The sequence below is a fragment of the Opisthocomus hoazin genome, chromosome 5, assembly GCF_030867145.1.
Source record: "Opisthocomus hoazin isolate bOpiHoa1 chromosome 5, bOpiHoa1.hap1, whole genome shotgun sequence".
Classification (NCBI taxonomy): Eukaryota; Metazoa; Chordata; class Aves; order Opisthocomiformes; family Opisthocomidae; genus Opisthocomus; species Opisthocomus hoazin.
The window spans coordinates 13,264,323-13,291,816 of NC_134418.1; the positions used below are offsets into that span (position 1 = coordinate 13,264,323).

The window sequence follows — 27,494 nt, forward strand, 5'->3', positions numbered from 1 at the left end:
TGCCTAGATTACTGGTAATTAATACAGTTGTAACATCCCTTCTAGTCAATGCACAATAAGCTCAAATTTCATGGTTTGTAAACTTGTAGTCACAGTGTAGAACAAGCATACAACCAATTTGTGTTTAAAACGTCCCAGACAGACAGTTTTTGCCTGGCAAACTGAAGACGTGTTTAGCTGAGGGCTGTGGGAGTGATTCACACCAGCTGAATGGGGGAACATGGTGACATGAGAAGAATCCAAGGGAATTGCAGCATCTTCACTCCAAAATGTGCTGGGAAATGCTCAATCATCTCCCCGTTCCCTCATCCTTTTTATAGTGTCATCTTGGTATGCTACTTCTGTGAAAAACTGTATAAATTTATCACAATGTATGCAATGTATTTGGGCCTGATAGGACAAAAAGTGAAGTGAATTTTTCTAGCACTTCTTCAATTTGTGTGAATGTGCAGAATTTACTGCTTGCTTGATTTGCCATCTAGATTGGAAGCTAAGCAGGCAATTATTGTAAACTAGCACCTGAAAAATCTACACTTCTCTAAATGTTTTTCATAGAAAAGTCCTTTGCAAGTTTATAGTAAAAATTTACACATCAATTGACACACATTCCATAGCTGATGCTGTGAGAAATAGAAGCTGTTTCCAAGATTAAAATGCACGAAAATCAAATGTAAATGCAAAATCCTATTACATTTCTTAAAGGGAGAAAGGCAGTTATTTAAAAGAGCACTTTAATACAGAGCTATAAGATTTAAAATTCTGTCTGCACAATTTGTATATATACATAAGCTAAAAATATGCATTTCTCAGAACTATTTATGCAACTTTAATAGAGTGGAATTTTTATTTGTAAATATGAGCTTAAAAAGATGCAATTTTACAATCCTATTATTGCATTTTTCGCAAATGCTCCAGACATTAATGCTGTTCATCATTTCATTATTTTTTAAATTAAAACAGTATTCTGTAGTATCCGTGATCTGATTTTCAAGCACAGTATCAAAACTATCCTTAAGTCACAGGTTAGGTCTTCCATTACCACAAGCAGCTGTGTTCTATCAGCTTTCTATAAAGTGGCCCACCCTCCACGTTAAAGAGATTTTTTTTGTTTGTTTGCTTTGTTGACTGATAGCCATACTACTGTTATTGAGAGGATTAACTTATGGTTAGAACCTTTTTTTAAACTTCTAGTTGTTATCCACTTGTTTACATCACTTGTTTCTACCCCATGGTTACACATCCAGTAAAAAAAAAATCATATTCTTTGTTGTCCTTTGTTTTTCTCAGCTAATGAGGTTCCTCTTGTAAATATTCTCTATTTCCATGAACTGCCAAATAGTCCTTCTTAACATCTGCTCATTGGTCCTGAAAATTGACTGAATTGTACACATTCTTATTAATAAGGTCGCTGTATAGTATTTTACCAGATTATTAATATTTCACTCTCTGTTGGCAATTACTTACCTACTTCCCCTTTACACAGCAGAAGGCACTGATGGTTCCTAGACACACTGTGATCGACTGACATTCACAGATCTTTATCATCTTAAGTCATTTCCAGAAGATGTGCTCTCCCTAAATCTAACAGTAAAATTCCAGCAGTGTGTGATGTGGTGCAAATAATCTGATTTCTATATGTGCTGAGAACCTAGTACTTCTGTCGATTTGCATAGGATTATCAATTTCAAGGATCAGGCCAGAAGAAATTCAAGCTCATTGTATGTAAAGTATTTCTGATAAGAAGCATAAGTTTACAAGGATATCAGCTTTGCCAGATAAGACTGAATAAGTGCACTGAATCCAGACAACCTGAATATCCAAATAATGTAAATGCGAGTCAAAAATCAGAGTTGCTTCAGGTCGTTTGTTGGCAAGGGGATGCAGTTGCTCTGTAAGATTTTTAAGACTCCACAATAAGTCCTTCAGCTCTGTTTTCAACTACATGACCTTCTACCAGAGAAAGGACGTACTGCACTACTCTCGGGCAAGTTTTTCTCAATTTCACACCACCCTTCCTAACTTTTTAGCCAGCTCCTATGAGTGACCATGCCTCTCTACCATTTTGATTACCTTACAGGTTGCTCCACAATCAAGTCAAATTTAACATCAGTCCAGTTCGTTACGATATCTGGATGTCATCAAAAAATCCCCTCATGTTTGTGCTGAGGAAAGCTGTTCACAGGTTTACCTATCTGCTATGGTAAGACAACGTACCAGTGATAAAATCTTACCCCATTCTAGGAAGGAATTAAAGGAAAAATACTCTTCTCCAACCTGCCATCCGTAATATCATCTCAGGGAACAGTGCACTTAAAAAAACCCACAAAATCCAACCAAATGAAAACAACCCAAAATCTCAACAAACAGCAGTTCACTACATCAGATTATAGTCCAAGGACAGAGAAAAACGAAGTAGAAGTAACAGCCAAACTAATTAAACCACCTTGCTCAATTTTCTACTAGAAGGCATTCAAGTACAATATGATGAGGCTAAAAGTCAGAACCCACATGAAAATAGGAGCACCTTTATGTAAAAACAAGATCGCTGAGACAGAAGTTATTTTTTGAAATATTGGAATACAGAAACTGAGAATTAAACACCTAATAGAAATGTATCTACAAGGGCACTGTATAAATTCTTGGTCTCGTTTGTGTTAACAAAAACCTAGCAGCATTTCACCAGGTAGGTCTGCCTCCAGTAAAATACTTTAAACTCCATTTACACTAGGGGAAAACTTGACATCTTCAGTTATATTGAAGTAATGGCAGCTGTCGTTCTCTTCAGATACCAGATATGCTCACCTTGATATTCTCAAGAAATTTTCAGTTTAGTAAGCTATTTATAAGAGATACTGTAAGCTGAGGCAGAAGTCATTATTGATTAAAAATAGGCAGACTTCTAGGAAAAGAGAAGCAGCACACGTGTGTATTTCACCTAAATACAATCACAACATAAGAATAAAATACTGCAATTTGAAAAAACTCTTAGAACAGTTAACATTTGAATACTTTTGAAACAAAGAAACAGAAAATTAAATAAAATTAATAGATGAATCACAAGGATATAAAGTAAAACAGATGATGTGACTATTTTTCTTGATGAGTAGTCAACACTGCAATGCAATTTCTTTCATTAAATGCCACTTCACAGTACCATGGCTCCATATGTATGTCATAACGGAGAAGCCACAACCAGTATTGTTCCCATCACAGAGATGCATTTGCCTCTTTCACTTCATCTCTCTTTAAGCAAAAATGGAATTAATAAAAATTACAAGAATTTATAATTCTTGTAAAAAAAGAATGCAAGACAAGTGCTGAAGTCCTTCAGGCGCTGCCACTCCTCCACACCGCACTAACGGGGCAGGAGATATTACACAGCAGAGAGAAGCATAATGTATCCTGTCATATATCTGTCCTAAAAGACACAGCTCTGGGAATTCAATTAACTTTTATTACATTGTTTTATCAAGAGATCCCACAAAGGGTTATTCTGCAGGGAAAGCCTTATATTGGCAACGTTTCTAGCATGGTATTGTTATAAACCAAAAGATTAGATCTACAAAGAACTGCTGCCACATTTCAGGTCTTAAAAAATAATTTTATGCATTTACCTGCCCCCATTATGAGCCCTGGTGCCGTGTCCTTCGTATGGACTGTTCCTGACACGTAGGGATTGTCTGCCCAGCGGAGATGGAGGTGAAGGTAGCAGTCAGGCTTGGGGGAGAAGAACAAGATGACAGGTTTAAAAAAACCCAAAACAACTGGTAACATTTATGCTCTTACAAAAATGAAAGCCCACTCAGAGAGCAGCTTCAGCCATGTATGTCTTTGCAGAGAAAGAGAACGGCTGTTTCCCGTGGAGCCAACGTCCAGCCTGAACTACCAACCTTAGCAACCTAACAAGAATCTCTGGTGATGTCTCTGTGGTCTGTCACTCTCAGCATAAAGATTTCCAAACTCAAAGAAGTGAGAATGAAATTACTGTTGAAAAAAACCCTTCTGACAGAACAATTGCTTAAAAATGCTAACCAACATCAACAAGTACTGCATCTTTGTTGTTCCCAGGTAATCGGTAAAACGATGATTAAGAACAACTATTTATACTGAAATTTCTTTTTTTAGAAAAAAAAAAGTCATATAAAAAATAGCATAATGACTTTTGGACCCACCTGATCTCTCCTTGCTAAGTATCTTACTGCTTCTCGCTCTTTGTGCAGCAGCCCTCAAAGCTCACATTGCTCCCAGCAATCTGACCACGAGCTTCCCCGGGAGTGGACTGCCAGCACCGCCTGGGAGCTGCTGCCACTGCAATCCCTCCGCTCATGTCGGTGAGCTCTGGATCAGCCCTGCAGGCTGAAATCACTGTCCCGCACTCTTCAAAAGGGAGCCAGCAGCTCCAGCCCTCGTTTTCTGTTACATGGAGAGGGATCAAACCTCTGGCAGCAGCAGGACTAAAAGCATTTATTTCACCCAGCTTGGAGTCCCCAGAAGCAGAGAGTTGGTGAGAAAAATAAAAAGTTTTCAGCACAGCCTCGAAAATAACAAAATATTATGGCTAGCTGGGATATCTAAACAGCCTGAAATAACAGTCTCTTACAAAAAAAAAGAACTTTTTCATGCAGTTAACTGTGGTGTTTATTTCCAAGCAACTGTCAAGAGCTCCCTTTAACAGGGAACGAAGGGTTACCTTGGTTTAAGATGAAACAAAAATATGAAAGATGGAAAAAGGAAAGGGATTTGTGAGCTCTGTTTGACTGATGACATGCCCCTTATATCCAGACACAAATGGCTGTTGTCAGGATTATTCTGAACAGGGTTGTGTGGTTGACACACAAGAAAAAGTGTCCTCTTTCTGTCAAAGTAAGCTCTACAAAAAGAAATGCAGTGGTACAGAGAGTCGTGACTACTCACTCTAGAAGATGACTGGACTAACAGCTTGTGAAACCACTGCTCAATGCAATGCAAATTGATTTGCATATTAATTTGGCTGGTAAACTCAGCACAAAGCTCTGGGGCTGTCAGAACTACTGCATGTCCTACTGCACAAATACATCCTGTGCACTTTCGAGAACGGATAGGTTAAGGATAGGTTAAAAAGAACCACTTACAGGTTTGCAGTTTGTCGGTTTGCCATTCATATCAATGTCTGGAGGGTTTAGAAAATCCCAGTCACGGCCTTTGTTGTAAGTTATCAGAGTTGTAACTTTCCCATCAATTTTCTGGTTGGCCAAAAAGACTCCTTTTACACCTCTGACCTGAAGCATACAAGAGAGAGGGTTAACGACCAGAACATACACATTTTTTTCAGCAAGGATTATCCCTGATTAGTTGCTCTTTTGTGGCTCTGAACTGTGTACCTCAGGTGGTTTCTCCGCTAGGAAAGTGAATGATATCTTAAAAAAAAAACAAGGAAGGCAAAAGAATAAGAGAAAAGGGAGAAAAGGGGAAGGGGGAGATAATTACTAACTGATTTGTATTTCTAAATGTATCTAAAATGATATGCAGTTCTCTCAGTGTCAGAAGGCTAATCAAATTACATGTAGTTTACACAGCAAAATACAAAAATTATGGTGTCATGGCCTTACTGTACGCTACTGTTAAAATTACAGTTCTGCATTTTTTAAAATATGGACATCTCTAAAATATTATTATACAAGTGATGTAAGCAATTTATAACAGCAACCTGACTTTTACACTGAAGTCATGTGACCTACAACATATAAATAGTACATAACTAGGTTACAACAACAAAGTATGATACAATATCCTTTAAAATAACACTGAATTAGGAAGCACAATTGTCTTTTGTGGGAAATAAATACAGACAGATCATCCAGGGAAGCAACAGTGAGGGGTGAGTCAACCTCTCCAGCATCTGAAATGCTTCCACCCCCAGCCTACCTCCACACATTTAGCCTCCCTTCACATGTTTAACTTCTGGGGCAAAAGAAAAAAAAAAAATTTACAGGCTGTCTCTTCTCTTGGGCACACTTACTAATTTCATTTCAAAACAATCTGTATTAGAAAATGATTGAAATTCAGAGTGTCAAATTTAATGGGGATAATTTTTAGAAGCAACCTGACAGTAATCGCACCTTAATATGTTTAGTTGTAGCCCTAACATCTATGTTATATGTTAATATTCCACCCAATGGCACAAAATAAGATCTTGTACTAAATTTGAAGGTTGCCTTAAGAGTGCTCGTCTCTCTTGTGAGTATTTGCAAGGCTTTATGAATTTATCAAAAATTCTTGACAATGTGTATCAACTCATATACCATTTCCAGCACAGTACAGCTCTCTAATCTGCTTATGCACTGACATTTAACAGAACTGAAGCATTCATTACAACTAAATGCACAAGATAGCCAGCTCTTTACAGGATGAGGAGTATTTGCCTCTTGCTGACATGCTTCACTCCTGAATTTACGATGTATTTTGTATCTGAAATACTTACTCTTTCCTTTTTTCCAGCTACCAGTCAGGAGGGTTGAACTAGATGACCCACAGAGGTCCCTTCCAACCCCTACCATTCTGTGATTCATTTAACAAAAGTCTGTATTTGGGGTGAAGAGAAGGCATCCCTTGCAGCAGGCTATAGATTTGATACTTAATGTTTATAAATACGTGCTTTTTTTCTAAGGAACTGATCCAAATCTGCAGAGAATAAGAATGTTCTGCTGGTTATTGTAACAGCCTGAAACATGGAAATATATTTAAGTTTAGATAACCAGATTCTGTATAGACATTTTAATACCCCGCTCTCTCATGAGCTCCTTCTTCCATGCGTGCGTGGTTGGCTTACTTATCCGGGATGCTGGAAGCTCAGAATCACCTCCAAGTCAAAGTCAACTACTTTGCAGTGCAGGCAAGTGAGGGAAGGGGAGGGAAGAAACAAGGAACCTGCTTTCTCTACTGTCAAAGTACTTTCGTCTTGCTGGGGCTTTATTACATATTTTATCTTCCAGAGACAGCACAGCCAAGAGTACGACTGAAAAGCCTGGCAGTTCACATATTTTCATGGGAAGGTAGACTGTGGGTTCAATTTCTGTGTGTGTCTTTCTTCCAGTGAACACAATATTAAACATTTAAACAATAATTAGATCAGGGACTGAAAATGAGATTTCCTTCTTCATTTGTGGATGGCAAAACCAGTGTTGCTAAATGGATATTTTTGTTTCCTCTCTCTCTTTTTCTCTCATTCTTGTTTAATGAATATTTAACCACTCCATATAATGATTCAGTAGGAATCAGGCCAAAATTTTTCTCCATTCCCACTCCCATCTCTAAACTAACCAAGTGCTAGGGTAACCTCTGGTCTGTAGAATATGAGGCATAAGTGTTTGCCTCTATCAGACAGAAAGGTTATGAAATAATTTCTTCCAGGGTCTCAGTTAACTTCTCTCATTACAGCTCTAAAAGACAAAAGCCGACCAGCACTGCAGCAGTTATATGTTCTATGCAAGGCACAAACCCTGCTTGAAATAATAAGTAAGTTTCAGGCATCTATCCTCAGAGTAAATTCAGAAGTGTGATGTTTGGAGTGGTGCATTAGCCTAAAAAATAATAACTAATATAAAATTATGGTGTGTAAAAAAAGGCAGCTTTAAAACACCCCACCCCCTCTGTAGCATTTTCTATTTTATCTGTCCTATGACCTATGTAAATACTTGCCTAATTCTTTCTGTAAATACTGTAAATGCTGTAAATGCTGTATGTCAGATCTACCTTCTGGATTCAACTGTGATGCCAAGGGACCCAAATTCTTCTGTACTTTCTACTCCTTGACTTAGTTCTTTAATCTAAAATTGGGAGATTAGTATCTTTCTACCAAGAAGGGAAAAGATTCACATTAATAAGGTGCTATGGAAAAGACGACAATTAAACACTGTGATGTGTTCAGCTACTCTGGTGAGCAGTCCAGTAGCGACCCAAGACAGACAAACACAAGCAAATTCAAAAGTATCTTTCCTTTGATTTTCTTTGGACTTTTGGATTAGTTCTCAGAGCAACTATTTTCCAAAACAGTTCAGGGGTTAGTGGTTCCCCAGTATTCTAAGAAAAGCACTTTGTAGCTTATAAACCTATTTTTTAAACAGCTTTTCTGCTATGACTATGTGTTCTGTGACACATTCATTGTTGCATTGTTACGTTACTGATTTTACAGCCCAACAATATTCTATACTAGTTGGTAGCAAGAAGCACAGTTCAGATGGCCCCACAGCGTTTACTAGCAGTAGTTACTGAAATACAAAAAATACTGCTATATAAGTTTGCGATTAAATTTTAATTATATACTATTTGTTGTTTGGGAAAAAAAGCATGAACAATGTGTACTGCAACTTGTATAGCTCTTATCTATATGAGGAGTCACAACAAGATACAATCTAGAAGTATTACATTAGTATGCTCATTTTGCAAATATGCCTATGTCAAATGTATGACTGGTTCACACTGGCACCACTTGATACAATTTCAAGGATATCATCCTTTTGTACAGTTTCAAATTTCAAGGGCATGATCCTTTCAGACAGTCACTTAATACTTTACTTTCATTTTCTTTCCTTCTTTGAACAAGTATTTGGGAATTATTCCCCTTTCACACACGCAACATGAAAAGAAATACTGTACAGAAAAAGATAAAGCGTATAAAAGAAAATGAATGCAGACAGGCAGAGATCTATAAAAGATTTTATAGCAGATGTACAAGTAAAAGATGAAGTGAGGTCAGTAGAAGATAACGAAGATGAACAGTGCAAATTTTAAGGAGAATTATGCACTGGTGGAAAGAGAAATTGTCAACCATTGAGGACTGTATCTGTGTTGTACTGAAGATTCCTTTTCCCAAGATGGAATGCTTGCATTAAAATGCCCAGAGAGAAAACCCAGACTAGACCAAATAAAATTCCATCCACAAGGACTGCAGTATGCAGTATTTATTATCTATTTTGTACTGTGTAAATAACCCATACATGACTTGTACATATGAGTACTTGATCATACTCTAATAAAGAAGATGAGCACTAATTATTTAGCATACAAGCTATCTGGAAGCTGCAGGCTTTCTTGTTGCAAGCAAATAAAACTGCTCTCCTATAATGCAACTCTTCCAAAAATAGCTCTAAAAAATTGAATTGTATGGCTCCATGTGTATTGTCTTTGAATTACTCTTAATCACATGCACATTTTCTTTTTAATGCAACCCTACAAATTAATCCAGCACACAAAATAATCTAGGATCTCTCTCTCTCTCTTGCACATTATCAAATACGCTCTCAGTAACATTGTGAAATTCTCAAATCATCGGTGAAACTGAATTAGGTAAATAACTCTTGCAGACAAAAGGACAGCCAGGGGTGGCATCTCTGTACAACTTATCTGAAATTACATGCTACAGGTGACGCAGGGAGTATAGATTGCACCTGACTCCCTTTTGGCTTTGCATCCTGCAGGAGCCAGCAGGAACAGAGCTGCAAACTGATGCTCTCAGTAAATCACCCTGCGGGAATGTGGCTACACACGAAGTATAGCTTTACTCATTAGGAAGCCTCATTTCTAAAAAGGTAGCATCTAGAAAATAATCATTGGTAATGACAGACCTTTGTTTTAATACAGCCATTTGGAAAGAAAAAGCTAAATAAAGATGGAGGAGATAGAGGGGCAAAACCTATCACCATTTTCCCCCACTGAGAACAGTCTAAATACAGCCATTTAACAGCTCCATAAGCATATGACTTGTATCCAGAATTACTACAAGCCTTTTCCAAAGCAGGCTGGTGCACTTATAAAGATTTTTTTTTTTTTCTTTAAACTAACACCTGGCAGATTAGAGTGTAACAGTGGCCAAACTGCGTCAGACCAAAGGTCCATTAGTTTAACGTCCTGATAATGGCCAGTCCTATGTGCTACAAGAAAAAACAGAACCAGAGCAAATGTACACCTTATTACATTTTAATGTCATCATCAAGAGGAATGGAATTAATAACAGTTTGTGCTACTCTTCCAAAACGCTATATTCTTCAGTCTTTTATTTTGCCAAGTGCACTGATACTAAAATCAAAGATGGATTTGTTTACTGGAGAGTTGGTCTCATAGCAAATGCTGTTGGCACAAGACACCTACTGAAAGCAAGTGGATTTGCTGTCCAATATCTAATTTTGTTGGTTCTTTGCTTGTCAGAGCTGACGCAACCTAGCACAAGGTTCACAGGATTACTATTTAAGACCCTACTGGCTAAAAGATCTCCTGCTCTAAGTCAGGAAGCGTATCACTGAGTCATCCAGAAGAAAAAAAGCTGTACGCAGGCAGCTGCATAAATTCTTGCTTCAATTATAAATTGTGCTGCCAGTTTCACTTTTCAACATCCTAAAGAAAACCCTCAGCCAATTCTGGTTTTGCAAATCCATGAAACCCCATAGCACGAATCTAGTTCTGGAGTGCACAGTGTACTAGCCGGGAAAAAGGGAAACACGTACATAGTAATGATGAACTATCAATAAGAATTAAAACCTAGTCTTTTTACATTAAAGATAACCATGAAAATACATTAATGTAAAATTAATGATACTCATAATCAAAATTAAACAATTAAAACTCCACCCAGACTACACACATCGGAAGAGAGAAAGACCTACCTCCAGAATATCTATCAGGACGTTCTCTTCTGGCTGCTTTGTGCTCCGGACGTTCTCCAGCAGTATGGAGTAGTAAACACCTTGCGGGTCAGACTGGTACAGGTTGTATGTGTCCGTCTGGTACCATTCCTGAACAGCCACAAACACCTGGTTTTCATCTGTACTGATTATCTGTAAATCCTGTAGAAAAATAAGATACAAAATGACTAATTTTCCTATCATTTCTATTTTACAAACAATAAGCTGGCCTGAAGAGTCAAATGCGGGGGGCCAAGGGAGGAGGAGTGCACCTGAAAGTTCAGGGACTATAATATCTCAACATACCGCTGATCCACATGTTGTATCCCACCACTCTGAGGTGGTCAGTCACTGCCTTTTGGCTACAGATTATCAGAGTGCAAACCAGCTTAGTGAAGACCAAAAATCATGAATGTGCAAAAGCTGTGATCTGCTTTGACTTTTAAGGGAAATGACTTCTTGAAGAGAAGGAAAAAAGGAAGGGGGTGGGTAGTCAATGGTTTTCCAAGATGTGGACAAGATATCAATGGAAGCCTGACACAACACAAATAAAGCTAATCTAAAAAACAATCCTCAGGTACCTAGAGAATCAAGAACTAAGGGTAAAGCATCACATAGCATGAGGATCAGATACAATTTACAGAAGTTACACATAGGAAATAGTACGTCATGCACACAGCTCACGTAGATCGTAGTACATAACACTAACTTATCTATCTATGTAGACAGATCCACTCAAATATTCAACAGTGATAACATGTGAGTCAACATTCTGCATTCATTTCTTAGGAATTTCAGGCGTGGATATTGCAACAGCTTGCTTTCAGTTTTCCTAGCTTCTTCACTCCAAACTTCTCAGACAAAAAATGCACAGCTGGGGAAAATAATTTAACACTAATATTAAACAGAAGGAATAAATTGGGAAGTAGCAACAGTGAACTAAGCTTAGCAAACAGAAAAAAAGGACATGAGTTTGCTATAGGATATGGCAGCATAAAAGCAGTTGCGGTTCTCCTGCCTTAGGGTGGGGTGGGAGGTGCTGAGTCAGCAGAAGCCACGCACAAGGAGCCAAAACAAGTGATGCAGAGGGACAGGGAGACTAATTTTGGACAGACTGGAAGGATCAGGTGAAAGAAAGAGGGGTTGGATTCGCAACTTTTACTGCAACAAATGAAAGTTTATTTTTGGCAGTGACCGTTACAAAGACACTTAGATTGTTTGGTGCCAGTTTTTTCTGAGGCAAGAACTTAACAGATCCTGGTTTTAGCAAGTCAAATTGCCTTTCCGCTTCCTTGAACTTTGTTCCTGCTATGCAGAATTTACACTTTCAGATTTCTAGTTAAGTCTTAGCACTATTTCTTACGCACAGTGATTTCTTTTTCCCTCAAGAAGAAAAACATTCCTTCAGTTATATGATCTTGGAATAATACTGCTCTTCCTGCCCACAGTCATGATATAACCATCTAGGAAAATTAACTGACAAAGCAAGGAGAACAGAAAATTTCATGCATGATACTTGAATATGTTAAATTCCTGAATAGCATAGACTGTTGAAAATCTAGCCAAAACAAAGCTAAACGGTCATGTCACTTTTGTACTATTCCTATCCTAGAAAACTGAATTTAAAAAGAAGAAGGAACACTTGATTGACAAATACAGAGGCTGGGTCTTCAGGGTGCCAAGTCCAACCCTTCAGTCCAGCTACCCACTGTTCGACAGACAATAAGCACATGAAGGTGAAATGTTGGCAAATATTGATAGACAGAACTTACTGTCAGTAAAGAGTTAACCAGTAAGGGGAGACAGAGAGAAGAAATATCTTGATTCAGGGAATGAGAGTTTTTATTGGTTTGCCTAATTCATGGCCACAGATACTACCTTAGGCTGTAAGCTCAGCAGATCCTATAAGGAAAGTATTTATTCTTTGATGATTTCATGCTTGGACTACTGCAATTGCTTTCTTGCTGGACCTCCTGCTTTCTCTCTCCACATCCTGCAGGCTACTCAAAGTCATGCTGATTATCTAATTTTTCTGTAATTATGTTATTCACACATAATTTATTCAAATTCATTTATAAAGACCTTCTCTACTAATGTTAGAGATCTTCAGGGTTTGGAACATTCCTTATTGTCACTACTCAGATTTCTGTTTCTCTCCAGGCTGCTTTTTTACATATATTCAGTATTTGAGCTCTTGTGCTTTCCTTTCATTTCCATGCTCAGGGAGTCCTTGCACTTTCAGGTGTCCCAAGGCAGAACCTTTTTCCACATTTACTGTAGCAACCATGTTGTTTCTTCAGTGCCATGCTCATTGCTCTATGGCCATCCTTTCTCTCAAGTCTACAACTTTACTTTTGCTCTGTCCAGTCTGATATGTCTGCCCTGTTCCATGTCTTGTTGACCCTCTTGATCCTGGGAACTACAGGCCTGTCAGCCTGACCTTGGTGCCAGGCAAGATTATACAGTGATTCATCGCAAGTGCGCTCCCCGGGCATGTGAAGGACAACCAGGGGACCAGCATGGGTTCATGGAAGGCAGGTCCTGCTTGACTAACCTGATCTCCTTCTACGACCAGGTGACCCACCCAGTGGATGAGGGAAAGGCTGTGGACGTCATCTACCTGGACTTTAGTAATGCCTGTGACGCTGTTTCCCACAGCATCCTCCTGTAGAGACTAGCTGCCCATGGTTTGGATGGGTGTACTCTCTACGGGATAAAGAACTGGCTGAATGGCCAAGCCCAAAGAGTGGTGGTGAATGGAGTCAAATCCAGCTGGCGGCCGGTCACAAGTGGTGTTCCCCAGGGCTCAGTTTTGGGTCCAGTCTTGTTGAATCTCTCTGTCAATGATCTGAATGAGGGAATTAAGTGCACCCGCAGTAAGTTTGCAGATGACACCAAGCTGGGAGCCAGTGTCTACCTGCTTGATCTAGACAGGCTGGGTCGATGGGCTGAGGTCAACTGTATGAGTTTCAACAAGGCCAAATGCCGGGTTCTACACTTGGGTCACAACAACCCTGTGCAACGCTACAGGCTTGGGGAGCAGTGGCTGGAAAGCTGCCTGGCAGAAAAGGACCTTCGGGTGTTGGTCAACAGCCGGCTGAACATGAACCAGCAGTGTGCCCAGGTGGCCAAGAAGGCCAGTGGCATCCTGGCTTGTATCAGGAATAGTGTGGCCAGCAGGAGCAGGGAGGTGATCGTGCTCCTGTACTCGGCACTGGTGAGGCTGCACCTGGAGTACCATGTTCGGTTTTGGGCCCCTCACTATGAGAAAGACATTGAGGTGCTGGAGCGTGTCCAGAGAAGCACAACGAGGCTGGTGAGAGGTCTAGAGAATAAGTCTTAGGAGAAGCAGCTGAGGGAACTGGGGCTGTTTAATCTGGAGAAGAGAAGGCTGAGGGGGGACCTTATTGCTCCCTATAACTACCTGAAAGGAGGTTGTTGTAGTAAGGCAGATGCTGGTCTCTTCTCCCAAGTAACTATAGGTAGGATGAGAGGCAACGGCCTCAAGTTGCGTCAGGGGAGGTTTAGATTAGATATTAGGAAAAATTTCTTTACTGAGAGAGTGGTCAGGCATTGGAATAGGTTGCCCAGGGAAGTCGTGGAGTCACCATCCCTGGAGGTGTTCAAAAAACGTATAGATGTGACACTTTGGGATATGGTTTAGCAGGCATGGTGGTGTTGGGTAGATGGTTGGACTTGATGATCTTAGAGGTGTTTTCCATCCTATGATTCTATGACCCACGCATCCATGCATCTCATCCATGATGAGAGCATCATTCTCACTTCTCTCTCTTTTGTTTTTTCAAAGCTCACCAATGGCAATTCTATCAGCAATAGACTGTGATTCCCACATACCAGTGTTCTCCATTTATTTTATCTCACCTTCTTAGGTTCTAAGCTTTCATACAGTTCTGAGAGGCTACTAGCTGTATTGTCCAAAACTCCCTTTTTTCACCTCTAAAACCCCATGAGATTTCTCTGTTCTGTTTGCTAAGGCGCCTTTTGTGCACTATTATTTGTCACAATGTTTCTTTCATCCTCCTTTCTTTACTGGGTAACGTTATACCACACTAAGCATGCATGTCTGTATGTTCTTCATTAAAAACCTGCGGAACTACTCACAGGTCCGAGACAGTGGACCAACCCAAGGCCAGAGATAGGTCTACTTATAGGTGCAACCAAAGAAGCCTGTAAAGTGCCCTAAAATCCACTATACAATCAAGTCGATGGGGTCATTTCCCCGTGGGTGGGTGAGAGCAGACAAAATACAGCCTTCAAATAATGTAAACAGCCACCCCAAAGAAAATGGAACAAACTGTCTTCTAAGTCTACCTGGAGTTAAATACTGGGTATAAATCGCAGCTAAGGAGATTTAGGTTAGACATCAGAATATCCTTCTGTAGTAGGGCCTGGTCACACACACAGAGGATAAAATGCTTAGGGAGGTAAAGTATCTTCATCCTCAGGAGCTGTTAAGAGTAGATTAGACAAATATCTGTCAGGAATGGTTTAGGCAGAAGACCATGTTTGGGGAAAGGACTTCTCGAGAAGTCTATGATCCTGTGAACACAGGGGAAAATAAAAACACACCTTATCGAGATCACTTGAAATGTTACACATACAAATAGAAATATCATGAAAAAGACAGGATCTGGGTTTGGTTTTGTTTTTTTTTTTTTTTGGGGGGGGGGTTGTGTTGGATTTTTGCTTGTCTGTTGTGGTTTTTTTTAATTCAAAAGCTGTAATTTCTTTAATATGCTTAAGAAAGTAAACAATCTCCATACAAATATGAATTTCATCTTGATCATGGAATCAGAAGCAGCTGGAAATCTGTTGAATCAGATATTTCTATATAAAAATGCTAAACAAATCCTGAAAGTGATTAAAGACTGCATATTAAAAAATGGTATGATTAAACAAGGCATTCAGTGACAGGTCATACAACTCCTGCTCTCCCAGGTATCTGTAAGCTGCTATGTTTGTACCTTACATCAGTAGCAGAGAACACGATTGTTCAAATAAACACAAAGACAGATTCAAAGTCATACTAGAAATAATTAGACATGTATAGAAGACCAAATTGTGCCAAAAGATGAACACCACTTCAAAGAAACTTCATATCACATGGACAGACCTGGTCTATTAAAAACAAACAAGTCTGCAGGTGTGCACATGACATTGATAGAACTGTTCATGGTTCAGCCATGCAATGAAGAGCAAGTACCCAAGAACTCTTCCAGCAAGTACAGAGTAAGGATCAAGCGCTACTACTAAAAAACACCCACACTGCTTGAGAATTATTTCTTCACTTTTAACACAGAGGTACCAACATGATCAGTCTAACATTTTTCCAAATTTATCTGCTTTTAATGCAGTTGAGTCTGTTTTCACAGAAGACTGAACAAACAACAAATCAAAAATCAAAACTCTGTCAAGAAGCCCAAAAGCATAAGCAGTTAAGAGAGTCAGGGTTTTCTGGAGCTGAGGGTAGGAGGGAAGAAGGAAAGAGGTTTAGAGAAGAGAAATGCATTGTTTTCACCGTATACAGCCCCATACCATCCACATCTAGTAACTCACCAGCCTACAAATCTGCTAATACTTTCTAAAATTTTATATTCAAGAAATGCTTAATATGGTTTACTATATTACTAACTGTGATAAGATACCCTGTGACGCAAATAAATACAATTACACCCTGAAGACAGAAGAATGTAAAAGATGACAAGGATCGTGCAAGCAAGCCAGTACTCCCTTGTATACTAAACTGTGCTAATGACACAGAAATATCATTAAGTGAAAATACCGTAGGCAAGGTTCAGCATAGCCGGTATAATGCTATGCAGCCAGGACTGTGGCACTTAATAGGGGAAATACAGAACCTCAATATTCTTGTTTTTAAAGTCTTGCAACTTTCAGTCCAACATCAGAATTTTGCACCGCTGCAATCTTTTAATGCTGCAGTCGGGCCATGTATTAACCTAAAGCAAGTGATAAATGAAACAGAGAATCACAAGGAGCAAATGTATCAGCAGTGCAACAGATTTAAGCACTCAAGGCTGTATAGTCTCAGCCTTGACCTCCAGATGCACCACATTTACACCCCTGTAATCTCTTAAGCACAATCAAGGTAACAGGATGACACATATACCCAAAATAATCTCCCTAATCTTCCTTGCCTGGTCGAGGAAAACGGCTCAAGGAGAGAAATCAATAACAAGTTACCCTGTGAAGAAAAGAACAGTTCCTTGAATCCACCTCGGATGGATTTGTACGACTGGGAGCCAGCCAGCTGCTACAGCTCAGGTTCACTGCTTACTGCCATGACACGACCCAGGAAAGGAACACTTCTCCTGCATCGAATGCCACTGTTATCTGTATTTCTTTTTTGTTTCCCTTTATTCTTTCTTCAACAGCCACTCCAATGGACTTTCAGAAGGATGAAGTAGTCGTCCTGCTGTGGCTGCAAACTGCTCTTCTATCTGGCACAAAGAACAACCTCAGACGAAGCCTCCCATGGCAGCAGATGGCAGAGGTAGTGAAGAGGCTACCCAAGCAGAGAAACAATCCTTGGGTGACTTGGAGACTTGCTAAATGAGCTCTCATAGCCTCAGTACTTCATAATCCAGCCATCACACAGCCAGAGCCTCAAGAGAACTTTGCTGACAAAAGGGCTTCAGGAATCTTTCCTGCTGTTTCTGCTGTTAATGAACGGAACCATTTAACAAATCCTTGAAAAAGTTATGGTAGGAGGGAGCTTCATAGAGAAGGGGATACATGCTTCAAAACATTGATGCCTATTTAGAGAGAAACAGTAAAACTGTTCAAAATATTTTACTCTTGGTAATGTTGTATTTATTATTGGATGATACAGACAAGTTTGGAAGAAAACCTGCCATTAAAATAGTGATGTAAATCTCAGACAGAGGCAAGGAGGAGGTGGCCCTGTTTCAAGCCCCTCAGAAGGGCACTAGGGGATAATCAACAAAAAGAATATATGGAGCTGATAAAAGGCATATATAGGAGATTCATATTACCATAAATACATTAAAGACTTCAACTTATTTCAAGACAACAGGATTTTTTTCTTCTTTTATTTTTTGTTTATTTTTCCCCTGTACTCTCTTTCGTCTTGGTTACCTGAAAAATTTTATGTCTTTGCCTATTTCACAAGCTTGAAAAGACATACAGATCAAAATAGATGAAAGAAGAAACTTTTTCCACACCATATCTTTGCAGAACTTAACTTTCAGAATTGCAGTAGGATATAACAGATAATTGAGCACTTGCATTATTAAGGTTTTTTAGCTGGCATGAGCAAATGCAGAATCAATGAATGCCTTATATCAGTTCAGAAAAGGAGATCAATATCAATGGAGTTTATTTACCAGAGGTGGGAAGGGGACTCAGAATAATTAAATTCTTCCAAATTGCAACAGTAAACTACCATGATTTGTAGCAGATTCCTTGGTTTGGTCAGTAATTTTGTTAATAAAATTTTTTGCTTAAATTGCCAGAACGAACTAGTTCCCAAGTTTTATTGTTAGTTACATTAGAGCATAACTCAAAATCACAAATAAGGACCAGAACCCAATGTACTCCTCCTTCTCCGCACGCCACTTCTCTCGGCGAGGGCAGTCAGAGCTGCAGGAACTGTTGTGCAACACAAGCCTGACAACTCTCTGGATGGGGCTGCAGCCGATGCCCCTCGGCAGACCTGCTCTCCCAGCAGTGGTGGTTGAACCCCTGCTCCAGGCTGAAAACAGTCCAAGGGGCATCACTGGATCTCCCTGGAACACTTCTGCGTGCCTAGCCAGCCATGTTGACACACAAATGCAATCCTGCTGCTCTTAGCTTGATGTTGTTATTCCCTTCCTACAAGTTACTAACTGCTGATCTAGTTTTAGCACCAGAGAAAAAAATCAATCTTGGTAAAATGGAATATAGCATAAAAAACCAATTCATGTTTAAAACAACGGCTCCAGATTTCCTCTTCTGTTTCAGGGAGAACACAGGCAGCCTTTAATATTTAACCTTTGCCACCACCTTGGCTTGCAACAGCCAGCACTTTACTCCTGTCAAATGCAGGAGACAGCTGTGTGATTCAGGATAGTGCCAGCATCAAACATGCTGCTAAAAAAATCTCTCAACAGCAGGCAAAAAAACACCCCAAAAAACCACCCCCAAAAGAACGGAATTCTGTCCATTAGATGGCCCCCAATGGCTCTGCTGTCTGTACATACACGGAGCTATGATGTGTTACAAAAAGGTGATAGAAGTGGCACTGCGGAGCTAGTCTAGAAACTTAGCGCATGTAAAGCTTGGCTGGAAGCTGCTTTTCGCAGCCTTTGATCCACAAGTAAGGAGGCCTTGAGATATGTCCAAAGACAAACATTTATCCTTTTCTAGGTTTCTCTTTGGGGGTACATTTGGACAAATACAAACACCAATGCAAACACAAACAATATTAAACAACTGAATCATTTTTTTTGAAGAGTTTCAACCTCCTCATTTTAAAAGGAAAATGAGACATCAATAGCATTTTGTAATTGCTCAGTCTGAAAATGCTCATTCTATCTCCATACGTAAAATCACCATGAAATGCATCTGTGCTGCAAAAGAATAATATCTGAAGGGCCCAGCACCATTCCCTCAGGCTAGAGCCTGGGTTTCCAGCACAGCGCTCCTAATGTTGTTAGACACACCCTTGACCAGCCTGTAGTATCTTCTGACATGGCTACGGTTTCCCTTCCCTATACACAACCACTGCTCAAAAACTCTGGCCATTGACATGAAACACTTGACAGAGGCCACTTCGAAAGATTTTTTGAAGCCTCATGCAATTCTTTTGAGAAAAATGAAATATAGCCTATTTGAGACCTGCTTCATCTCCTGGTTAGGCAGATCCTAATACTTCAACTCTGAAACTCAGTTCTTTCAAAAACTACTGCTTTTAATCCAACTTAAAAAAAATTCTTTGTAGATTCTTTCATTCTGTTTATCTCCTACTACCATAAAAAGAGCAACTCCACAGTCACGTGTTCTAGATATACTCTTAATGTGCCAGTGCCTTGGCTGATATCTTGCTTCTTTGCAAAATTTAATCTGTAATTTTCTCATATGAATCTTTTCCCTTCTGTTCAAATTGGATAGGAAGATACATTTCTACTGCACTCCGATGATTGTCACTGAAACATTGTGTGGTGAAACGTTTCAGAGCTGTGTTCTTATTTACTTCAGTATCTAAAATTTCTGCTGTGATGTGAAGGCACAAAATCACTTCAAAAAAATTTATCTTTTACAGAAGAGGTTAAAATCTCTCGCATTCACCACTGTTCTAGTGGATGTCTGACTTCCAGGCCCTTGTAGTGAAATTTTCAGCTCTATTGTGTGTAGATACCCAGGAAACTTCTCTTGGAGGCATCATCAAAATGCTAAAGAGATACATTTTATTTCGTTCCACTCAACAGGTACTGCCTGAACTAGGAAGAACACAAAAACATCCTTTTCCAAATGACACAGTCTTTCTGTTCCTAGCTAGCTTCTGACTATCCAAAATGAAACCGTTAACTTCTAATTTATTTATTCAGTCAAGCCTGGAGTTAATCAGCTCAGAAAGAAACAAACAAAAAAAACCCAACAAATAAATGAAAAACATATTTTCCAAGACAAAGAATTCAGTATGCAGCACTATTTCAACCAATCCAGACTACATATGAGAGACATACTAGTGAGTTATGACTGACACTTTTCGAATACGTCAGAAATACACTCAGTTAGAGCATATGCCCAGTAAACTAAGCAGCCTTTGCAGAATAATAAATTTTAAAGCTAAAATTGACTATTAGACCTCTCAGTCCGCCCTCTGCTATCCTTCTAACCAGAGAATTTCCAACAATTATTTCTGCATATTTTATAAGATGCAGGAGGAGCAAATAACTAAATAACTTCTCCTAGGAAGGCACTCAGTCATGATCTGAAAACTTCAAAACCTAGAATATCTGACACTTTCCTTGGTACTTTTTCAAATACATAATCACCAAAACCATTAAGAAGTTGAGATCAGTTTCTAATATGAATGCATCTGGATTCAGCTCCCAGCTGTGGTGGGTCTTTCTCTACTAAAGCAGTTTTAAGACTCTGTTTTGTGCCCACAGGAGGCTTCTTCATTACCATCGAGTTCCTCTTGATCCGCCTTTTTGAAAAACAAATTATGCTTTTTTTCAGGGTTATTTTGCACTGAGGTCACTGCACTGATCTTGTCTGTAGTGCAGTCCCACAAACACAACACAGGTCATAGTGGACTGCAGAAGAGTAGTAGAAATGAATGACTGGAGAGGACTTCTTAAACTGGTTGTGCTGCCAAAGAAAGCTCTGCGGGGGACAGATCTAGGTCCTCCGCTGTGCCACATCTCCAGTCTTCCCATAACACCTGATTTGCTGCTGTTCTTCACAACCTATGCAAGCTCACCTATTACGAACGTGGATGCCTACAAGAACTGGACAATTGTCTCATACAGTTCTTGAGTTCTGACAGCTTCCACCCATTTATTGAGATGTATCAGATACTTAGATCTGAACCCAAAGAACATGATTTTTATTAATATAACACATGGAATATGAACTACTGTCTATAATCATAGCACTTTATGCAACTCTTAAAAATTTGAGTTAGTATGTCCATCTTCTACGTGATGGCAGTATCAGGGAGGATAAACATTGCTGCATTGGCCAAATGCAGCAGATTATTGGGAGTGAGAAGGAAACTGCAATGGAAGGGTGCAGATACCTGCACAGGCCATCCAAAAGCAGAAGGAAGAAATGCCCAGGTCTCTCTTAAAAGATTTTTGCCCTTCCATTTCCCAACAGACAACTTTCTCCCACACAAGTGAGCACAGCCAACACTTTCACTAGTGTGCTGACACTTGCTCAGGAAATTTGCCACAGGCAAAACATTCGCAACTTGGTGAATTTTACCCGATTTAATTTATCGCCAGTTAACACACACTTCTAAGTACTGACTTGGGTATTTGAAAAAAATACTTTAAAGAAACATTTAGGGAAACATCCTTCCTTCCCCTTCTCCAGGATCAGCTTAATCAAACACCTTTTCTCTCCCCTTTCTACTCTCAAGTCCAATGTTTCCACCTTGTGTTAATTTGGTTCCTCACAATTAGTTCAGCAAGGCAATGGGCTGTGCAGAAGGTTGGAATCATCTGCGGAAGGGTTTCTTTCTGCTGCTTGTTGCTTATTCTTTGCTTTCCTCCCTTGCTCCTTACTTGTTTTCTTCTGCCTTGGCATGTGTTACCGATGGGCTCCAATCCCTTGAGGTGTGCACATTTTAAGATTTAGACCTGGATATTCTCCTCTTTTCCTAATTAGAAATTTCCCCACAAAAAGCGCAAAGGCTATACTGAAGGCCTTAAAAACACTGAAATAATTATATGGAAAGTTTGATATATTTACCTGTCCTTGGCTATACATTTATTGTCAAAATAGATAGATAAATAAATAAACAAACAGCTATTTCCATCATGTTACTGGGAGCATATCCCAAGTAATATCTGAGGATTTGATTTGAGGGTTTTATTAATATGTTGTAACTTTAAAGCTAGAAGACTACAGACCACCACTTAGAATTTAAAAAAAAAAAACAAAAAAATCAAAGATGAAAAAACAATGTTAAACACATTCTGTGTTTTCGAATAACAACAAAAGAAAGAAATATGTTATACTCCACTGTCCTTCATTAGATGAGCAATGAAGTAGACCTGTGCATTTCAAGAAATGCAAAAATAACATGTCTTCGTTCTCTACTAAGGAACTGACAGAATCACGCACAATCACACAAAAAGGCAGGAACGTGAGGAGGTCTCCAGACCGAGCTCCTGCTGGGAGCAGGGTTAGCTGTTAGGCCAGACCAGGTTACTCGGGGCTTTATCCAGCCGGGTCTTTAAAACCTCCAAGTCGTGTTTCTTCAGGATTGTAGAAGGCTTCTAACTATACATAAAGTTATGAAATACATTCAATGTAGAAAAAATCAATTGCATCAGTTAGACCACGTGTAAATATCTATCTGTTCTTTATTGCTAATTTACTATGCAAATATAGAAACCCTGTCACTATAAAAGTAAGCCAGACTGAAGGAATCTCTCAACAAGCCTTGCTATTGTGTTAAGTAATTAACGTTCACATTGGGATTCTTTAATGAAATAGAGCATCACCAACTGGTAAAATTTTCTTCATACTTGTATCGGAAAGCACCATGTGGAATTAAACTGTAATTGATTCTTGAAAGAGCACTTGTTCTATACCAGTACTTTGCTATTGGGTGTGTAGCACTGCTTTACGGAAGCAAAGCTCAAAAACTGTTGTAGTAACTGATGACAAGTAAGCTGTTGTATGCTCTTGCCCTCTTTGGTTTATGAGCTACTAAATTCTTAGAATAAAAATAGAAACAGTAGGGTAAGAATATATCACAAATGGGATTCAGAAATCCTTGCAAGGAGAAACTGTGATCTCAGATTAATGAGGTTTAAAAAAGAAAAGAACAAAACTAGTTTAGGTAGAAAGAGAAGATGACATATATATAAATAGAAAGAAAAATGCATACACTTACTTTTGGCAATGCGTATTTTGGCAACTTCATCTGTACAAAGCCATTGCGACGGTAAGACACATAATACTTTGTGCGATTTGCTGCTGTTGTCTATACAAAGGAAAAAACAGAACCCTGAAGTAGTTTATGTTAAATCTAAAGAGTCTGCAATAGAAGACCTTTTTTTCTTTTTAATCTGCAAACACATAGCTAGCTTACGTAGCTGCAAATACATAGCAGTTTTTAAACTGAAATACATAGTTAATACTTTTGTTGCATGCAGTTAATTTGCAGAGCGTACTCCTAAAAGAATACACCAAAAGTTGTGACAAAATAGACTCCATATAGACTCAAACTCGTTTACTCTCCCCCTCTTTAGGAAGAAAAAAGTGATTTACATCCTTCTTTTGCCGTTTCAGCTGTCTTGCATGATACCTGAGACCTTCAGCATCTCGCTGTCCCCAGTCCTTATTGGTATCTCTGTACTCATTGGCCTCCCACATTTCTGCCCTTTCGCAGAAACCCAGGCTCCAGCACCCTCCAGGTAAGAGGCAGGGAGGAGGAACACTGGCCATGATCACCATCTGCCTCAAGGGCAAGCAGTACTCCAACAGCGCTATTCAAGCGGGGAAATAAAGGCTAAATAAATCACCCCAACATTATGTAAAGCATTTGCAATATTTGACTAATATTTTCCATACAGGAGAAAACGTCTCCCTGTGCAAGAAGCTGTCATGCCGCATGGGGGATAATGATGCAGTTCTGAATGAACTGGTTGTATGTGTGGAACTGAAGATAGATTATGAAATCCATTTTGAAATCCTACTCCAACTTCACTGCTTTTCTCCGCAACTTTCATGTTTAAAAAGGGAACCTGATTTGGAAAACAGCATGAAACATGAAACTTGACTTTGTGAAAATAGACTTGATGCGTCACAGCAAGTCCACCTGCCTGAATATTTTAAAGATATCAGAGCATTTGACACTATAATAATTTTCACTCTTTATTTTAAACTAATTTCCTTTTCTTGTGGTAGAAAGAATGTGATGCCCTTCAGGAATGTGATTTATTAAATGACGGATTAAACTAAAAACCTCACCATTAATTTAATTAGTGTTAAATAGCAGTTTTATCCATCTTTTCATAGCCTTCTTGTTCATCATGAATTTATTTTATGTCACTCATTTTCTATGACTGAAGATGATGCAAGGCAGCAGAGAATCAGAGTTGAAGCAGCTATTCATGTCAAGCCTCACTGACTATTAAAGGCTGGTCTGTGCTTAAAAACAGTGTTGAAACTTTAATCCTCCTACTAAAATCACCTCTGAAACTGTCTGAATGTCAGTGCAAACTGGAAAAGAAATGAGTATTAGAAAGTTCCTGATCTTCATGGATACAGACATACTAAAGAAATGGGGTTGAGATCTTCCTCTAAGATGGTAAAAGTCTGAGATTTGGGCCAGGATTAGCAGTGGAGACCTGCAACGCTCTGATTCACAGATGCACAGCTCAGGGGACGCGAGCGATGCCGGGGGCAGTAAGACAGTCTCAAACTCTCCTCTCTTTTTGCACAGATGATGCTGTCCCATTTTCTGACAGGTATTGCTGTGATATTAAGAGGAGTCCCTGGTCTGATTCTAATTTATATAGCACTATTATATAGCTCTATTTTAGTCTATTGATGAAAGAATTTCCATGTGGTTTTGAAGGTGTGCTGTTTCTCAGCTGTGCAGCTGCTGTGTGGTTTCACTGGAACAGTTGCCCTTAAGCAACAGGTATGGGGCTCTGGAATGTGAGGGACTGGCCACAGAGGATGTGGGTGAAGGTGAGGCTCCATCCAGGGGGTTGCCTAGAACGAGTCAGACAGCCCCACGTATTACAACTGCCTCAACTAAGAAAAAAAGGAGGGTCATTGTCATAGGTGATTCCCTTCTGAGGGGAACAGAGGGCCCGATCTGCCGACCGGACCCATCCCACAGGGAAGTCTGCTGCCTCCCTGGGGCCCGGGTTAGGGATGTTGCGAAGAAACTCCCTGGTCTGGTGCAGCCTTCTGATTACTACCCCCTCTTGGTAACGCAGGTTGGCGGGGACGAGGTAGCAGAAAGAAGTCCCAAGGCCATCAAAAGGGACTTCAGGGCACTGGGGCGACTGGTTGAGGGATCAGGGGCGGAGGTGGTGTTTCCCTCCATCCCATCAGTGGCAGGGGACAGCACTGAAAGGGGCAGGAAAACTCACCTGGTTAACAGGTGGCTCAGGGACTGGTGCCATCGGTCAAATCTTGGCTTCTTTGATCATGGGGAGGTGTACACAGCACCGGGCCTGCTGCCAACAAGTGGAGCTCAGCTATCACAAAGGGCAAAAAGAATTCTTGGCCACGAGCTGGCGGGGCTCATTGAGAGGGCTTTAAACTAGGTTCGAAGGGGGAAGGGGATATTGCCCAGCTCACTAGGGATAAGCCTAGGCTTGGAATGCCAAGGCCAGGGGTGAGATTGACAGCCCAGTTCAAGTGTGTCTACACCAATGCATGTAGCATGGGCAATAAACAGGAGGAGCTGGAAGCCATTATACAGCAGGACGGCTACGACTTGGTCGCCATCACAGAAACGTGGTGGGACAACTCGCATGACTGGCATGCTGTCATAGATGGCTACAGACTCTTTAGGAAAGACAGACCAACAAGGAGAGGAGAGGGAGTTGCTCTATATGTGAGGGAGCAACTGGAATGCATTGAGCTTGGCCTGGGGGCAAATGAGGAACGAGTTGAAAGCTTGTGGGTTAGAATTAAGGGACAGGCTCACACGGGTGACATTACGGTGGGTGTATACTACAGGCCACCTGACCAGGAGGAGGAAGTTGATGAGGCCTTCTACAGGCAGCTGCAAGCAGCCTCACAGTCACAGGCCCTGGTTCTCATGGGGGACTTCAACCACCCTGACATCAGCTGGGAAGACCATACAGCTAGGCAGGCGCAATCCAGGAGGTTCCTACAGAGCATCGATGATAACTTTCTGATGCAAGTGGTGGAGGAACCAACAAGGAAAGGCGCGCTGCTGGACCTCGTGTTAACAAACAAGGAGGGACTGGTGGAGGATGTGAAGGTTGGAGGTGGACTCAGCTGCAGTGACCATGAAATGGTCGAGTTCAGGATCCTGCGTGGAGGAAGCAGGGCGATAAGCAGGATCAAAACCCTGGACCTCAGGAGGGCTGACTTTGCCCTCTTCAAGGAGCTACTGGGAGGAATCCCGTGGGCCAGGGCTCTCGAAGGCAGGGGGGTCCATGAGTGCTGGTCGCTCTTTAAACAACACTTCTTCCATGCACAGGAGCAATGCATCCCCCTGAGAAAGAAATCGAGCAAAGGAGGCAGGAGACCTGCATGGTTAAATAAGGAGCTTCTAGCGGAGATCAGGCAGAAGAGAAAGGTCCATGGAATGTGGAAAGAGGGACAGGCCACTTGGGAAGAGTACAGAAACGTGGTGAGAGCATGCAGGGATGCGATGAGGAAGGCCAAGGCTCACCTGGAATTGAAGCTGGCAAGGGATGTCAAAAACAACAAGGGCTTCTTCAACTACATCAGCAGCAAAAGGAAGGCTAGGGACAACGTGGGGCCGCCGCTGAATGAGGCGGGTGTCCTGGTGACGGAGGATGCGGAGAAGGCAGAGCTACTGAATGCCTTCTTTGCTTTAGTCTTCAGTGCTAAGACTGGCCCTCAGGAATCCCAAGCCCCGGAGGTAAAAGAAGAAGCCTACAAAGAGGACGACTTTCCCTTGGTTGAGGAGGACTGTGTCAGGGATCGCTTAAGCAATCTGGACGTCCACAAATCCATGGGCCCCGATGGAATGCACCCACGAGTGCTGAGGGAGCTGGCGGATGTCATTGCCGAGCCACTCTCCATCATCTTTGAGAGGTCCTGGAGGACAGGAGAGGTGCCCGAGGACTGGAGAAAGGCCAATGTCACTCCAATCTTCAAAAAGGGCAAGAAGGAGGACCCAGGGAACTACAGGCCGGTCAGCCTCACCTCCATCCCGGGAAAGGTGATGGAGCAGCTTATTCTGGAGGCCATCATGAAGCAAGTGGAAGAAAAGAAGGTTATCAGGAGTAGTCAGCATGGATTCACCAAGGGGAAATCATGCCTGACCAATCTGATAGCTTTCTACGATGACATGACTGGCTGGGTAGACGAAGGGAGAGCCATGGATGTTGTCTACCTTGACTTCAGCAAGGCTTTCGACACAGTCTCCCATGA

General features: G+C 40.6%; 1 protein-coding gene across 4 annotated transcripts in view; it reads right to left on the minus strand.

Annotated features, from left to right (window-relative positions):
- The window catches only part of SORCS2 (sortilin related VPS10 domain containing receptor 2), a 595,440-nt gene that overhangs the window by 74,072 nt on the left and 493,874 nt on the right, over positions 1-27,494 (minus strand). For all 4 annotated transcript variants that reach the window (XM_075420456.1, XM_075420460.1, XM_075420458.1 and 1 more), the window contains exons 8-11: positions 23,272-23,361; positions 10,638-10,817; positions 5,112-5,258; positions 3,615-3,717 (exon numbers count right to left, since the gene is read on the minus strand). In XM_075420456.1, coding sequence (XP_075276571.1) covers positions 3,615-3,717; positions 5,112-5,258; positions 10,638-10,817; positions 23,272-23,361 — 520 coding nt within the window. The remainder of the gene's footprint in view (positions 1-3,614; positions 3,718-5,111; positions 5,259-10,637; positions 10,818-23,271; positions 23,362-27,494) is intronic.